Here is a 16,601-nt window from a genome sequence, read left to right as displayed (position 1 = left end):
TTGTAGTGTTTTAATATTTACTTTACCTTATGAAGAGTCGTTGCTGGCTTGAGGGAGACGATGGGGAGGTGGGAAGGAGGAGAAGGGTTATGGTGTGGAAGGAGAATCCACCTCTGAGTCAGGCGGACTCTCTGTTCTTGGGAATTTCACTCAAATTTCATTTCAAATTATCACAAAGTGATAAATTAATTAAACATTTTCACACACCGGGTTGTCACTGCTTTATCAGGGCAGCTTTTCCAAGAATGCGTTCATCTTTTCAAACATTCCAAACACTTCCCTGATCTCAGTGGAAGAGGCAGCATCCTCCCTTACCTCCTCATTCCCTTACTAATGGTGTAAATTGTTGATGAGGACCTGCCATACTCCCTTGTGAGATCAGTCACACAGACACCACACTCATGCTTTGCTATAATTTCCTTCTTTAAATCCACAGTAATTGTGTCTTTCTTCCTCTTGACAACACTATCTTTAGCAAGCAGCTTCTTTGGAGACATCGTGTGTTACACATTGTAGTCGCAAAACCACTAAAAACCCAAAGAAAAGCTCAAATAAATCTAGAGGGATGCTTGTCGTGTGTGATACAACAACAACACTGGCGCCGGAGGCGTCCGAGAATTTGTGAGAACCCGCGAGATGCTAGGAAGCACCATGTGGTTTTGCTCGTTAATAGAGGCGAGCTCGTCAATAGAGACAAATTTGCTGCGAGTGGCTTGCTCGTTACTGGAAAAACTCGTTAATAGAGCCACTCGTTAATCGAGGTTCCACTGTATTTTTTATAGCTCTTATTACCGTAATAATGTTGCTAAACTGAACATGTAACCTAAAAATATATAATTTGATGTAAATCGAATATTTGGGAGAAATTTATGTTACTGGAAATCGAACACAACACCAGGTGTGTTTTGTTCGATTTCGTCACCACAGTTCAGTGACCTACGGCTTCGAAATAATAAAATTAATAAATCAGTTCCAAAATAAGTATCTTTTATAGCTCTTATTACTGTAATAATGTTGCTAAACTAAATATATAACCCAAAAATATATAATTTGATGTAAATCGAATATTAAAGAGAGGTTTATGTTACTGGATCTGGCGTAAACACCAGCCTACTGAAGGGTGTACGTATAGACTTAGTCTGCGTTCGTACAGTATGCACCCTTAGCTTTGTCTGCGATTGACATACAGTATTTATCCGCCGGTGGAAGAATAATTGTGGAATTGATCAGTTTTTTACTACAGCTCTTTGGTTATAAAGCAAAATGTCTCAGGGGCTTACTAATAGTGCCTTATTAATGCCAAAAATGAAGCAATATTTTGCAAGAACTAGTAGCAGAAAATCAACCAGCCCGAGCACAGCCGTGCCCAGCACGAGAACAGCCGTACCCAGCAGGAGAACAGCCATACCCAACACAAGAACAGCCGTACCAAGCACGAGAACAGCCGTACCAAGCACGAGAACAGCCGTACCAAGCACGAGAACAGCCGTACCCAGCTCGAGAACAGCCGTACTCAGCAAGAGAACAGCCGTACCAAGTACAAGAACAGCCATACCAAGCACGAGAACAGCCGAACCCAGCACGAGAACAGCGGTACCCAGCACGAGAACAGCCATACCCAGTACGAGAACATCCGTACCCAGCACGAGAACAGCCGTACCCAGCACGAGCAGAGTTGTACCCAGCACTGGTACAACAGCCGTACCAAGCACGAGCACAGTTGTACCCAGCACTGGTACAACAGCAGCCAGCACCAGCTCAGAAGCAGCTGAACCCACAGCTGCAGCGAGCACCAGCAAAGCTGATGCAAACATCTCAAAACATCGTGTGCGGCATGAACAGTTAGAACAAGTGTTAAATTTAAGTGTGTACACAGTGTTAAAATTAAAGTTGCAGTAATTTTAGTGTACAATAGTTTTCACAAACTGTATTGTAGTACTCAACATACAGCAGAACTACTTTTAATCAACACAGTGCTAACGGCATAATGCACTAAAGCACGTATTTACTGTAGAGCATTCACAACTTCACAAAACATCAAGATGGACATAACTCCAACAATAAAGTAAATATTATGAATTACAGTATTTTTTAGTAGAGAAGTAATATATAGGTACAGTATGTAATATGATAATGCATTTTTATTGTGTACAAGAAAAAAAAAAAAAGACAGACACAAACGCCTCCTGAAGGTCACCTCTTGCAACGAATCCAACGCTCCAACGAACTGCGGTTGGTCCCATATAGTACGTTGAATCGAGGTTGTACTGTATATGAATTGTCTTATTATAATGATTATTTTTATTACTTTATTATTATTATTATTATTAGTATATTTTGTTATTGCTGAAATCAGTAGGAGCCGTGAGGAGAATTTGAACTTATACTCTGGGTACTCCCAAGCAAATGCCTTAACCCTTAAACTGCGCAACGTGCCTGCAGGCCCACGTCTGGTTTGCACAACGCGCCTCCGGGTATTTTTTTTTTTTTTTTTTTTTTTTTTTTTTTTTTGAGATATATACAAGAGTTGTTACATTCTTGTACAGCCACTAGTACGCGTAGCATTTCAGGCAGGTCCCTTGAATACGATCCCTACCGCGAAGAATCGTTGTTACAACCAAGTACACATTTTACTGTTGTGTTAAACAGAGGCTACAGTTAAGGATTTGTGCCCAGTAAATCCTCCCGGCCAGGATACGAACGCATGACAAAGAGCTCGCGGAACGCCAGGCGAGTGTCTTACCACTACACCACGGAGACGTTTTATTTTTCATGTTCCATTCAAAACTCCCGTGACTACATGGGGTTCACATCAGCTTCCTCTGGGCTCTTGTAAACAGACACCATCTTTAAAAAAAATCATGGTCCACATTCCTGGGTGTGAGAGCCTCAGTACTGAGTGAGCATCCAAGGCTGGCGCTCGCAGCATGAGCGCACAGCACTGTTGTTCAGCGTGTGACCACAGCATCAGCTAATAATGTCAAAATATATATATATTGTATTATTTAGCCATGATAGTATTATAGAAGAGCCTGAGTGTGATAATGACTGGGTACAATGTTCAAATATCAGTGATTCAATGCTGTTCATGATGTTCACAGCGCTAGCCACAGCACCACAGCATTATTTCGTCCATCTAGGAATCTTCAAATGACTTCTTAGGTTCCTTTTCAAAATAAACGTGTGGTCAATTATTCATTTACAGGAATTAGTGACAAGGACTGTGATAATAGCAGGATTGTGGTTATAATTAGTATTGTGCGTAGTATTGTGAAAGGAGGAATTTTAGTGAGGAAGGGAGGGAGAGAATTGAGGTAGCCTCACTGTGTGTGTGTGTGGCAGCCACTCTTGTTTTGCTCACCATACTAGCTTAGTGGTTCACTATGGGGAACACATTTGTACATGGGTATATACAGTGTGTGAATAGTGAATATAGTGTAATAACAGCAACAGGAGTATGTTGAGAGGAGCTATTTTGGTGAGGGAGGTGACGTCATAATCGTAGTGTCGTCTGCTGTCTGCTGTGTGATTTCTCATGCAGTGTATGGTGGCAACTGTACTGTTTGGACACAATACCGGCTTACTTGCAGTTCTGGTGAATAAAACATGTAGATAGGTATACGTAACATATGTAAATAATGTAATAAAAATAGTAAGAGTATGGTGGGAGGAGGGGTGATGGTGAGTATGATGTTGGAGGAATAAGGGAGGACTGGCTGGCTGGATGTGGCAGCTCACACTTGCGGAGTTCTGAGTGTGTTTATGGTGTGTGACAGTGTAGTGTGTGTAAATGTGTTGTAAATATAAATAAATGAACCTGAAACATTGGTGTGAATAACAGTATGATGGGAGGAGGGGTGATGGCGAGTACGATGTTGGAGGAATAAGGGAGGACTGGCTGCCTGGGTGTGGGTGCTCACACTCGAGGAGTTCTGTGTGTGTTGATGGTGAATGTATATACTGTGTGACAGTGTATAGTGTGTAAATAGATTGTATATATACATAAATTAGCATGATATATGGTAAATATGTGCAACATATGTGTACACAAGTGTCATGCAGGTAACACAGTGTATTCGGACAGTACAAATGTTTTACTGCCATAATATAGTGTACATGTTCATTATACATAGGATTAGCACTTAAAAACAAATAAAATGTATTTGGAATTTGGAAGTGTGCGCAAAAAATGAACAAAAAAATATTCGCGGCAGCTCGCGCGCCCCTCCCCTGGCGCCCTACTGGCCCCGGGAGCGTACGTCACGGGCAAATGGGGAATGATGACTTCACGCACCAACTTACGGACCCTATAGCAGCCAAAGTACGTACAATGTCAAATTTTTTTTGACATACCCATACTGAGGGAAAGGTTTTTGACACTTTAAAAAAACAAAAGAATTTTTTACAGAGAATTTATTTCCTGCACACTGGGGGAGGGGGGGGGGGGGGGGTGTCATATTTGGAAGCCGAGCAGTTAAGGGGTTAAGACAGTGTAGTTGTCTGAGGCATTTGCTTAGGAGTTCCCAGAGCATAGGTTACAATCCTCCTCACGGCTCTTACTGATTTCCTCATTGATACTACCTGTACACGTTAATGTGATCTTTGGGGGCATTTCAAGCGGAGCGTTGGAAGGTAGAATTCCTGGACTACAAAGCAAGAGTGCATGGGGGGGGGGGGGAATTGCACAATACACTGATTAGGCTTCAGTGGAAGCCTCAGGAATCCTATAGGATTCAGCTGAATCCCAGGTAACAATTCTTTAGTTATGCTGTGGTGTACTTGTCTAGGACATTTGCTTTGGAGTTCCCAGGGCATAGGTTCGGATCCTCCTCCCGGCTCCTACTGATTTTCTCATTGATACATCACATTAATGTGATTTCTTTGTGCATTATTATTATTATTTAGCAGTATTATTAATATTATTATTATTATTATTATTATTATTATTATTATTATTATTATTACCATGCACCAACTGTAATGATTTCTTTTTCTTTTTAATATCATTTGACATCGAACCCATAAATCTAATAATAGAGGAATTGTCGATGTTTCGGTTTGTCCTGGACCATTATCAAGTCACGTAAATGAGGGATGTATCCTTATCTTGTATACTGACTGACTTTTATCACTTTCTCTATCACTCTTCACACAACTTGATAATGGTCCAGGATGGACCGAAATATCATCAATTTCTTCATTTTCAAATTTGTGGGTTGAGTGTCCAATTTTTTGCTACATTATCATGACTCATTATCTGCTCATAGTTTCATTATTCATGGTATTAGTAATTTTTCATATGATATTATCCTGTGTATCTAAAAAAGCCCAATTCACATCTATAAATCCACCTATAAAAACAAGAATCCCTTCATGTTATATTCTTTATTCACTTTATATGAAAAAAATATATTCTTAATTTACCTGGTACACTCTCACTTTCTGCTTCCAGCATCTCTTTGGCATGATCACTGAGTGTCTTACGAACAACAGTGCCCTCCCGTGGAAACTGTGCAAGTGAAGTTCCCGTGGCGTAGTACATGTCACGATCACCAAGTGTAAAATCACCTTCATACACACCATCACTTAGTGCCACTCCCCAGGAGGCCAGCAGGTAGTTAAGAGCAGGAATGTTGCTTCCACCTGTAACTGGCATCCACAACTGCCTGCAAGAGCATATACACACACACACACATTAGTAAATATGCTCATATTACTATCATCTATACCTTCTTTTCCACAACAATTAATGGAATAATATAATATAATCCCAGAACAAAATGTCATAACAAGCTAATATACTTCTAGTCATTTCATTGTGACCATACAGTACTTCAATAGATTCTAAAATGTTGCAATTATCAAGGATGATCATTTTCATTAAATTATATTGTTTAGAAATAACACTTACTTGGTATTTTCATCATAAAACTTCACTTTCTTCATGACATTAACATTGTACCAATCAGCAAAAACTATTACAGATAATCCTTTCTCTACATCTCGTCGTAATTTTGTCACTTCCTCTGGAAAATATTCTTCTTCAGGGTCAACAATCATTAGTGTTCCATATTTGCTGGCATCAAAACAAGTAAATGGAGAACCCAAAACTTCAATGTAATAACCACTGTTGCGCAAGTGCTGGTACATATCCTTAAAATTGGTATGAATATGATCAGCATTCCAGTCAAGAGGATCATTAGTCATCCGTAAATTGTCTCTGGGAAAGTATCCAGGAGGATAACGCAGATTATGGAACTGATCCCAGAGAACGCGCTTGTGTCGTGGTGGTGTCGGTATCATCTTGGCTTTAACAGGAAGTTTGACATGTGAGGTCCTTGGCTGTGTCTCCCCCTCTTCTGGAGGAGATTCAATGGTAACAGAAATATGACCCCGAGCAAAACCTTCCCACTCCTTGCCACTCTCTGCAACGGTAATCCAAACTGCAAGATGACCTGACCATGGCCATAATACCTGCAGTATTAAAATATCATCTTAGTATACTATACAGTACATTGAAGTTTTGCATAACTTTACAGTTTCTTCTTCACATCGGATATTGTTTTAAGTAAGCATCATTACAAAATAAATACATCACCAGTACGAAAGGTACAGTATTCATGGTGAATTTTAAAATTGAATTATGTAATATTTATACTGTAAAATATTTAGCTCCACAGCAAAGAATATAATAATAATAATTATAATACAGTATGCAAAAAAATCACATATAAAGTGATAGAGTATATCAACTATAAAATCAAGCGAAGCACTGAGGTGACTTGAACCAGCAATCAAGGAGCTCCAGACTTCCTGTGGATTCTGTGGAAAAATATCCAACTCTGCTAAGTTAGAATATAGCATATACAAGTTATAGCCATAGGCCGCATGAACAAAGCATATGGGCTTAGCCAAGATATTTTTAGATCCTATACCAATAGGACTCTTGGTGGTAGTAAAGGAATCGTCGATACAGTGAATTATGACGTCATATGATGCTATACAAAATATAGGTGTCAGTTGTGGTTCCTTTTTAGGGTACATAAATAAAACAAATTGTCACTTAAACATCAATGTTTAAAAAAAAAAAAAAAAAGCGTTGAATGTAATGAAATGCCATTTTCTGGGCGAGACCCAGAGGCTCCCTGGAGCTATCCAGTCTGATACTGCTAATACCAGACTTTGTCATGTGTATGTCATGACATGGCTTCAGTGTCATGTGTGTATGGAGTTCTTTGGGTCTACCAGCGGCCACGAGCCAGAACCTGGCCCCCCTCACAGAGGCACGAAAAACAATGTCCTTTACAAACCCCCGTGTGGTTGAAAGCATTTTATGTCTGCCATTGACCAGGTCAGGCATCCAGAAATGTAGGCGCCCCAATATAAACCCCTATTCTGGTGAAAATTGCTACAAAAAGCTGAACTAGTAGACAGAACTCCCCAAACAGAAACGAGTAAACGAGCATGACGTCGCACGTTGCCACACTGCTGTCTGCGCAGCTCCCCCCCCTCCCTGGGAAGGGGAAGGGGGAGCCCCAGACCCCTCCCTTGGAGGGGAAGGGGGAAGCCCCAAACTCCTCCCACTGGAGGGGAAAGGGGAAGCCCCAGACAAACCCCACGCCGGCAATCCACATCCCAGTTCTTAGGGTGGATATCAAAACACGTGAAAAAACGCTGACCGGGGGAAGGGAGGGTTGCCGGGGAACCTCAGGGATCTCACCCAGAAAATGGCATTTCATTACATTCAACGCTGGTTTTCTGGGGGAAGCCCCTTTGGCTCCCCGGAGCTACATACCAAAAGATGAAAACCAGAGGGACTTACCTGGGAGGTGGTCGCCGCTCACTCCTCAATGTTAAATCAAGACAACTGGCTGCAACCGCCGACCCAAAGCGACACAGGCCCGACTAGGCCCAGGAACATTCACCAAGTAATGCGCAGCCAAGATCCTATTCAACCTCCAAAAACCCCGCGCCCGAATGTCAACCCCAAGACACGTTACGAAAAACAGCAGCAAGTGCAACAAACTTATGAACGTCATGGGCACAGGGAAAGACTGCAGGCTGACTAGACCAAATAAAAGAAGGAGACGGCTACAAACGAATAAACCTACCACCAGGACCAAACCAACAGAAACCCCTGCACCGGAGGAGAGCATGAAGGTCCCCTACCCGACCCCCAGACGCCAATGCCAACATGAAAAGAGCCTTAAAGAAACAGTCCTGAACCGAAGAGGTCACAACAAACCGAGGAGAAGAGAGAGATAAGAGAGCACCCTGTCCAGTGACCAGGACAGCTCAAGAGGCGCATGAGCTGGCCGGAGGTGAAACAACACACAAGACAGCTTGCGAAACGTTGCAGAAGTAACACCAATACTGAAAGCAAGTTGTAGCGGCTCCACTAGCGCCACACAATAGGAGGCGACAGTTTTCTGCATTAGACGACTGTCCTGGAAGAACCAAGACAGAAAGGACAAGTCAACAGACAGCGACGCACACCTATGAGGCGAAAGAAATGGAAGGACCACCAAGAGACCTCATACTGCCGCCAACACGAAGCCCGCAGGTGGGACAACATCAACAAAGCCACCTGACCACCACAGAGATGATGATAGACCAGAGTCAAAAATACCATACGCGAAAACAGGAGGAGATCGAACCAGCCACGTAACATACCGGACCGATCAGCTGAAAGAGGCGGAGTCGCAAGGAAAATCTCTGGGTTCGGACACTGAGCAAGCAGCAGCTGAAACCAAGGCTGGGCCGGCCACAACAGGGCCAAGAGGACTACTCTCCCCTGGTAAGTCTCCAAGCGAGTCAGGATCTGGAGCAACAGCGCAACCGGGAGGAAAGAGGTACAGGAATCCCCACCTCGACCAGTCCTGCAGAAAGGCGTCGACCCCAACATCCTCGCAGTTGCGGAAGGGTGCCACATACATCGGAAGGCGCCGCGACCACGCCGACGCGAAGAGGTCCACCTCTGGGCGCCCAAACATCTGGCAGAGCCAACTGAATGAGTCGGCGTTGATCATCCATTCCGTGGACAGGGGAACGAACCGAGACAGGCCATCCGCCAAGACGTTGGACACCCCCTGAACGTGAACTGCCAGGAGAGCCAAACCCTGAGAACTCAGCAGACTAGTCACCCAAAGCGACCCGCCCCAAAGAGCCAAGGACCGTATCAATCCCCCTCGGTTCAGACAATGAACCACCGGGAAGCAGTCCGAATGGAGCTTGATCATTGATCCACAGGCGACCCGAACCCTCCGAAGATAAAACCACATCGCCGCCCACAGCACCATGCTGTGGGCAGAAGGATGGATCCCACCACCCCTGGCCGGCCTGGTGAGCACTAGTTACAAAGCCTTAGCCGAGAGACGATGCGTCCATGAACACATCGAGCGAGGGCTCGGGTAGGCGCCAAGGGACTGAACCCCGAAAAACCCAATGAGGAAGCCGGCGACGCAGCAACCGACATAAAGCCCCCCCAGGGGCCAAACCCAGCGATTGTGAGAGAGGCGGAAGGGACATCCCTGAAGGAACCAAAACAGCCGACGAAGCCAAACCCAACCCAGCGGATAGACCAACATCGCAAAGTTCAGGCTCCCACATAGACCCTCGAGCAACCGTCGGGTGATACGGGAGCCTCCCAGAAAACTGCAAAGGCAGGACCACAGGCGAAGCAGAGATTCCGGAGGGAGAAACAAGAAAGCAGCCCGAGAGTCCCAAACAAGACCCAACCAAGTCCAAACCTGGGAGGGGACCAGATGGGACTTCCTCCAGTTCACCAAGAACCTGAACCTGGCAAGCTGATAAAGAACCAAATTCCTGGCAAGCAGAAAAAACGGACCAGCTGGGAGCCCATGTCAGTCAGTCGTCGAGGTAGGCCAGCACCCAAACACCTAAAAGATGCAGACGAGCTAACACGACCCATGTTAGGCGTGTAAAAACGTGAGGTGCCAGGTTCAACCCGAACGGGAGACAACGAAAGTGGTAACTCTAACACCCCACAACAAAACCGAGCCAGTCCCTTAACCCTGGATGAATCGTGACATGCCAATACGCGTCCCAGAGGTTCAGGGACACCAACCAAGCGCCCGGCTCCAGCAGAAGGACCAGGGACAGCGTAGTCATCCTAAAGAAGGGGATATGAACCCAGAGGTTCAGATGGGACAAGTCCAGAATGAACTGCAGGTCCGCACAGTCCTGTTTTGGGACTGGGAACAAACGGGAAACCTATCTGAGAGATGTCGTCGTTTCGACCACGCCCAAGTGAACCCACCCCCAAGACAACCTTACAGCGCAGGAGAAGAGGCCTGCCCCGTCAGCCACGAGCCCCCTGAAGGAGAACTGGTCACCTAACGCCACCGCAGGCCGTCGGAAATGACCCGAAAAGCTCACAAATCGTGAGACCAGGCGTGAGCGAACAGAACAAGCCTACCCCCTGTGGTCCCGTTAATGGGACAAACCGCGAAAGGGCCGGCAACCCTTACGAGAACTCGAGCTTCGCACAGAGCGAACACCACGCCGACCAGACGAAGACGGTTCCGAAGGCAGCGCCGCCTTCGAAACTGGCACCAGTGGCCTACCTAGACGAGCGGAACCCCGAGCCCTGGCATGACCCCTCCGGGAAGACCTCCTCCCCCCCCCAGGGACCCCCCCCAGAGAACCAACAAATCGGACATCAGACGACAGCTAGCTGAAGCTGCCTGCAGATACTACGCCACTGCAGATTCAGCAAACAGCAAGGGACATAAGGGCGAAGACATTCTAAGAACCAGGGCCCAGGCAGATTCTAGGGAGAAAGCCAGCACCACCTGCCGACATGCAAGCAGGCATAAGACAGCGACACCTCATCCCGCAGGATCGGCGCAAACAGCTTCAACAAGGCAACAACGAGCTAGCCACCAAGCCCAAGGCACCAGATCCAGGAACAGCCCCAAGTGCCTCTACATCCTCCTAAAGCCAGTCAGCAGACAACTCCAGGAGGGAAAAGAAATGCGAGGCCGAAGCCAGTAGGCCACGAGCGCGCAAGTCCTCAGCAACATGCACAGCTGAAAAGGAGGGAACCTGCACATGAAGCTGCACAATGCCAATGTCCTGAGGAAGGGCAGGGGTAAACAAGCACTCATTGAGGTACTCAAACTCGCCCCCCCAGGAAAACCTGGACCACTGTCAACGCCTCACGCCACTCAACCATGCGGGAACAATAGAAGGTATGCCACGCCCCCAAACCAAAAACAGGACCGTCCATTAGCCAGGACGACTCTGGAACCTCATAACGGATCCAGTAGGGAAATAAAGACCCGAACCTAAACGAAGACGGATCCATAATAGAGGTGTAATCCGGGCAGGAGCTAAGCCGCAAAGGCCTCCCGCACCACATGAGGCTGGATGCGGGAAGCCAAAAACCTCCGGAAAGACAGGACGGAAGCACCCGAAGGGAAACTCAATCGAACCCGGGGAGGGGCAGACACCAAATCTAATTCGTATGCAAAGGAGGGAAAGGAAAACCCCACTCCTTGTAACAGTAAGCCTCTGGGTAAGAAAAACCCAGGCAGGGTCCAACGGGGCCCAAGGCCCCCAAGTTAGCCCCCTCCCAACCCCCGGGATCCTTCACATCAGCCCGGGGCTGAGTCATCTACCAAAGCCCCGGCCTCAAAAGAAAAGGGCGGCGTAGCTGTAAAAGCCAAACGGATGGGGTCCCATTGGTCAGACCCAGACCCTTCGGCAGGGAGAACCAACTTGAATGCCTTCATCACACACCGGAAGGGGCATCCCGCGAGACTGCCTGAGTCTCAAGACCATCTAAACCCTGCCCCGACTCCGAAACCTTTCTGGGTATCCAGACCCAGTCGATGGCAGACATAGAATGCTTCCAACCACACGGGACTTCTATAGGCCATTGCTCCTCGTGCCTCTCTGAGGGGGGGGGGGCCAGGTTCTGGGTCATGGTCCCTGGTAGGCAAGAACTCCATGCACAGTCACTGATGCCAGAAAGCTAATACCTGTACTGTATATCCACATCAGCCTAGACAGCTCCAGGGAGCCAATGGGACGCACTCCCAGAAGCAATAAGTTAGGAGAAGGAATTTGTAGTGTGAAATGATGTCGTTTGCTGGCTGTTGTATGGTGGTGCTATGCTGTTAGGACACACTATACCAGCTTAATGGTTTCTTATGGGAAACAGAACATGTAGTTACATATAACATGTGTGTATACACCCGTGTATTGAGTAATAACAGCAAAATTATTCTTTTATTGTTTATGAACATAATAATTGAATCACTAATATGCACACCATACTTTTGAATATAGCAATGATTCACACATTTTATTATAGAAATATATCACACTACACACTATTGAATAATATTACTGCAAGAAACCAGAGAAAAAATCAGACATTTAAATAATTAGGTAATAATATCTTTGTGGTAACTCCCGCCTGTTTGCTCAGTTGAGGAGACCGGCCCTGGATGTGCACTCTTTCAGCGCGTGTATCTTACCAGATTTCCCTCGCCCTATCACAGCCGAAATGCATCACCTACCTTGAGGTTACCTTGAGGTGCTTCCGGGGCTTAGCGTTCCCGCGGCCCGGTCGTCGACCAGGCCTCCTGGTTGCCGGACTGATCAACCAGGCTGTTGGACGCGGCTGCTCGCAGCCTGACGTATGAGTCACAGCCTGGTTGATCAGGTATCCTTTGGAGGTGCTTATCCAGTTCTCTCTTGAACACTGTGAGGGGTCGGCCAGTTATGCCCCTTAGTTATGACCTATGATTTTGTTTTTTCCCGTGATCAGAAGCACAAGCTTAGGAGAATTTTTTTTTTAAATATTGTGTTCTTGTGCACAGCAGTGTTGTTGGCTATTTATATCTGTGCCATCCAAGAGTTAAAGCTGGCTCTCTTCTCTCCAGCCTCGGTTTCCTCTGATGCCCCTGATATAGATACCTGCTTGATGGGGTTCTGGGAGTTATCTGGTTGATACCTGGTTGATGGGGTTCTGGGAGTTCTTCTACTCCCCAAGCCCGGCCCGAGGCCAAGCTTGACTTGTGAGAGTTTCGTCTACTAGGCTGTCATACGACGGATCATATGAGGGACAGGATGGGTCTAGGAAGGGGGTACCAGGACCTGGGGTAGGATATGGTGTTGGGGGGCTGGGAGGATATGGTGTTGGGGGGGCTGGGAGGATATAGTGTTGAGGGGCAGGGAGGATATAGTGTTGGGGGGCTGGGAGGATATGGTGTTGAGGGGCGGGGAGGATATGGTGTTGGGGGGCTGGGAGGATATGGTGTTGGGGGGGCTGGGAGGATATGGTGTTGGGGGGGCTGGGAGGATATGGTGTTGGGGGGGCTGGGAGGATATGGTGTTGGGGGGCTGGGAGGATATGGTGTTGGGGGGCTGGGAGGATATGGTGTTGGGGGGCTGGGAGGATATGGTGTTGGGGGGCTGGGAGGATATGGTGTTGGGGGGCTGGGAGGATATGGGAGGATATGGTCTTGGGGGGCTGGAGGTCTGGGTCTGTGATTGGTGGGGCAAAGTGGGCATGGGATGGGGGATTCAATTTCTTTCTTTATTATGCACCCCATACCCATCCCGTGGACAGTAGTGGAAAGGGTTACAAAGGCACATAATCTGTTCAGGAACTGAACCGATTATGAATTTCGAGCGGGAAGATCGTGCCTCTCACAGCACTTCAGTACTCACTCACGTTCAGTACTTGATCACTACGACAAAGTCACTGAGGTGTTAGAAGAAAAACAGAATACTGATGTGGTATACATGGACTTCGCAAAGGCTTTCGATAAATGAGATTAAGGAGTGATAGCATGCAAAATGAGGTCAATGGGAATAACCAGTAAAGGTAGGATGCTGGATACTCAGTTTTCTGTCAAACAGAGCACAACGAGTAACAGTCAATTACAGTGGAACCTCTATTAACGAGTGGCTCTATTAACGAGTTTTTCCAGTAACGAGCAAGCCACTCACAGCAAATTTGTCTCTATTGACGAGCTCGCCTCTATTAACGAGTGAAACCACATGGCGCTTCCTAGCGTCTCGCGGGTTCTCGCAAATTCTCGGACGCCTCCGACGCCAGTGTTGTTGTATCTCACACGACAAGCATCCCTATGGATTTATTTGAGCTTTTCTTTGGGTTTTTAGTGGTTTTGCGACTACAATTTGTAACACATGATGTCTCCAAAGAAGCTGCTTGCTAAAGATAGTGTTGTCAAGAGGAAGAAAGACACAATTACTGTGGATTTAAAGAAGGAAATTATAGCAAAGCATGAGTGTGGTGTCTGTGTGACTGATCTCACAAGGAAGTATGGCAGGTCCTCATCAACAATTTACACCATTAGTAAGGGAATGAGGAGGTAAGGGAGGATGCTGCCTCTTCCACTGAGATCAGGGAAGTGTTTGGAATGTTTGAAAAGGTGAACGCATTCTTGGAAAAGCTGTCCTGATAAAGCAGTGACAACCCGGTGTGTGAAAATGTTTAATTAATTTATCACTTTGTGATAACACTTTATGAAAGTGTTATCACTTTCGCAGGTATATGTCGCTTGAACGTAACACACTTTTTTTCTCTTGAATGCACCCAAACACCGCGCTCAAGCTTCATTTGAGCAAATATTTCTATAAAATCCAATTCTTATCCGATCGACTTGGGGATTGTATAAATGTTTGCCATGAAATTTCCGTTTTCTTTAATAACCACATTGCCTATTTGAGAAAACGGCATTGTATTGTATCTTCGTGGTAAGACTATTATATTGTTGACACAACGAGTGTAATCAACGTAGTTTTTTATTTGGTGCTGGTTTAACGCATCCTTGTGTGACATTTGAAATGAAATTTGGGTGAAATTCCCAAGAACAGAGAGTCCGCCTGACTCAGAGGTGGATTCTCCTTCCACACCATAACCCCTCTCATCCTTCCCACCTCCCCATCGTCTCCCTCAAGCCAGCAACTACTCTTCATAAGGTAAAGTAAATATTAAAACACTACAACAAAACATTTATATTTAAATGTGCAATATTATATTTACATAAAAAAAAGTCATACAAGTATGGATGTTTTTGGGAGTGGAACGGATTAAATTTATTTCCTTTATTTTAAATGGGGAAATTTGTTTCCAAAGACGAGTTTTCCAGGTAACGAGCTCGGTGCCAGAACGGATTAAACTCGTTAATAGAGGTTCCACTGTATATAAAATCGAGTCCAAGCGCAGTTAAAAGCTCTGTACCTCAGGGTACAGTCCTTGCACCACTGCTTTTCCTTATTCTCATATCAGATATAGACAAACATACAAGTCACAGCTTCGTATCATCCTTTGCAGATGACACAAAAATCAGCATGAAAATTACCTCGACTGAAGACATTGAAAAACTTCAAGCAGATATTAATAAAGCTTCGACTGGGCAACAGAAAATAACATGATGGTTAACAGTAATAAATTCCAGGTACTCAGGTATGGTAAAAATGAGGACCTTAACCACGGTGCTGCGCCGAGTTTATTGTGAAATTCCCCCAGTGCACATGAAATAAAGTGTTCCCAAAAAATTTCTTTTTTCTTCGTAAAATGATAAATTCCCTTCCCTGAAGTTCCCTATGTAAAAATAAATACCAAATTCCACTTACTTTGGCTGTGGGGACGTGGACAAGGTGCGCTGTGACGTCATAAGAGCCTGGTCGTCCGTGCGTGAATCGCCCAGACACTGTCGCGCAGGCCTTTCAAGCACCGGGTGTTGCCACAATTATATTTTCAATTATTTGTTTTATGTATTTCCAATGCGGTTTTATTTGTTTTTTATCATATATGATGAATATTTGTATCCTTTACAATATGTATACAGTAGAACGTTCATAATGTTTCATGGAACTGTGATACATGTGTCAGTAATGTGTCTACAATATATGTTTATTGTCGCAATATTACCTGTTAAAAATTAACTAAAATTACAATATGTACAGTTTCACACACTATTTACACAGTAACATACTGTATTACACACTCAGTACTTCGGAAGTGAGTAATAATCAATGAAGTAGTCCATGGTACACAGCACGACTTCGCTCTCAGTGCACCAGGTACAGATAAATTTTCGCTTCCTGTTTCTTCATTCTGTGTGCTTGCAAATAACGCACTCACGTACACCCTTGGCTTTAGTACTTGTAGGTTGTATGTAGCCAAGCTTGTAAAGCATAAGGTAGTATAGAAAAGATTATAGGAAAAGATCAATTTGTAAGGTAGTCTTGAAAAGATCGCTTTGTATGGTCCCACACAGGAAGAGATTAAGCCTGCCTCAAAGAGTGTCCGTCATTCAGAAAGAGATTCAGCTAGCCTCAAAGAGTGTCCGTCAGGAAGAGATTCAGGTATTCTTGAAAATATCTATGGAAAACACCACCATGGAAGCCGCTAACACGGTTCATCTATACTACTTGTATCAGAAGCATCATCACTGAACGTAGAAAACGATTCATCTATGTATCAACTAAATAAATTGTAGATAGCATAGGATTGCAAGGGTGACGCTCAGAGCTAACCCTGGATAACCCTTCAGAGCAGGAGAGATCGCTGTATCGTCCTCATAGGTGCTGTA

The 16,601-nt window shown here is 45.2% G+C and overlaps 1 protein-coding gene across 3 annotated transcripts in view; it reads right to left on the bottom strand.

Moving 5' to 3' along the window:
• Positions 1 to 16,601, bottom strand: part of S1P (membrane-bound transcription factor site-1 protease) — a 181,533-nt gene that overhangs the window by 36,885 nt on the left and 128,047 nt on the right. For all 3 annotated transcript variants that reach the window (XR_006773386.2, XM_045749653.2, XM_069302196.1), the window contains exons 11-12: positions 5,912 to 6,474; positions 5,425 to 5,666 (exon numbers count right to left, since the gene is read on the bottom strand). Coding sequence is in view for 2 of the 3 variants with exons in the window: in XM_045749653.2 (XP_045605609.1) it covers positions 5,425 to 5,666; positions 5,912 to 6,474 (805 nt within the window). In the remaining variant the exon portion in view is untranslated. The remainder of the gene's footprint in view (positions 1 to 5,424; positions 5,667 to 5,911; positions 6,475 to 16,601) is intronic.

The sequence above is a fragment of the Procambarus clarkii genome, chromosome 47, assembly GCF_040958095.1.
Source record: "Procambarus clarkii isolate CNS0578487 chromosome 47, FALCON_Pclarkii_2.0, whole genome shotgun sequence".
NCBI classification, from domain to species: Eukaryota; Metazoa; Arthropoda; class Malacostraca; order Decapoda; family Cambaridae; genus Procambarus; species Procambarus clarkii.
The sequence above is the reverse complement of the archived record's forward strand: the minus strand, read 5'-3'. Positions and strand labels throughout refer to the sequence as shown.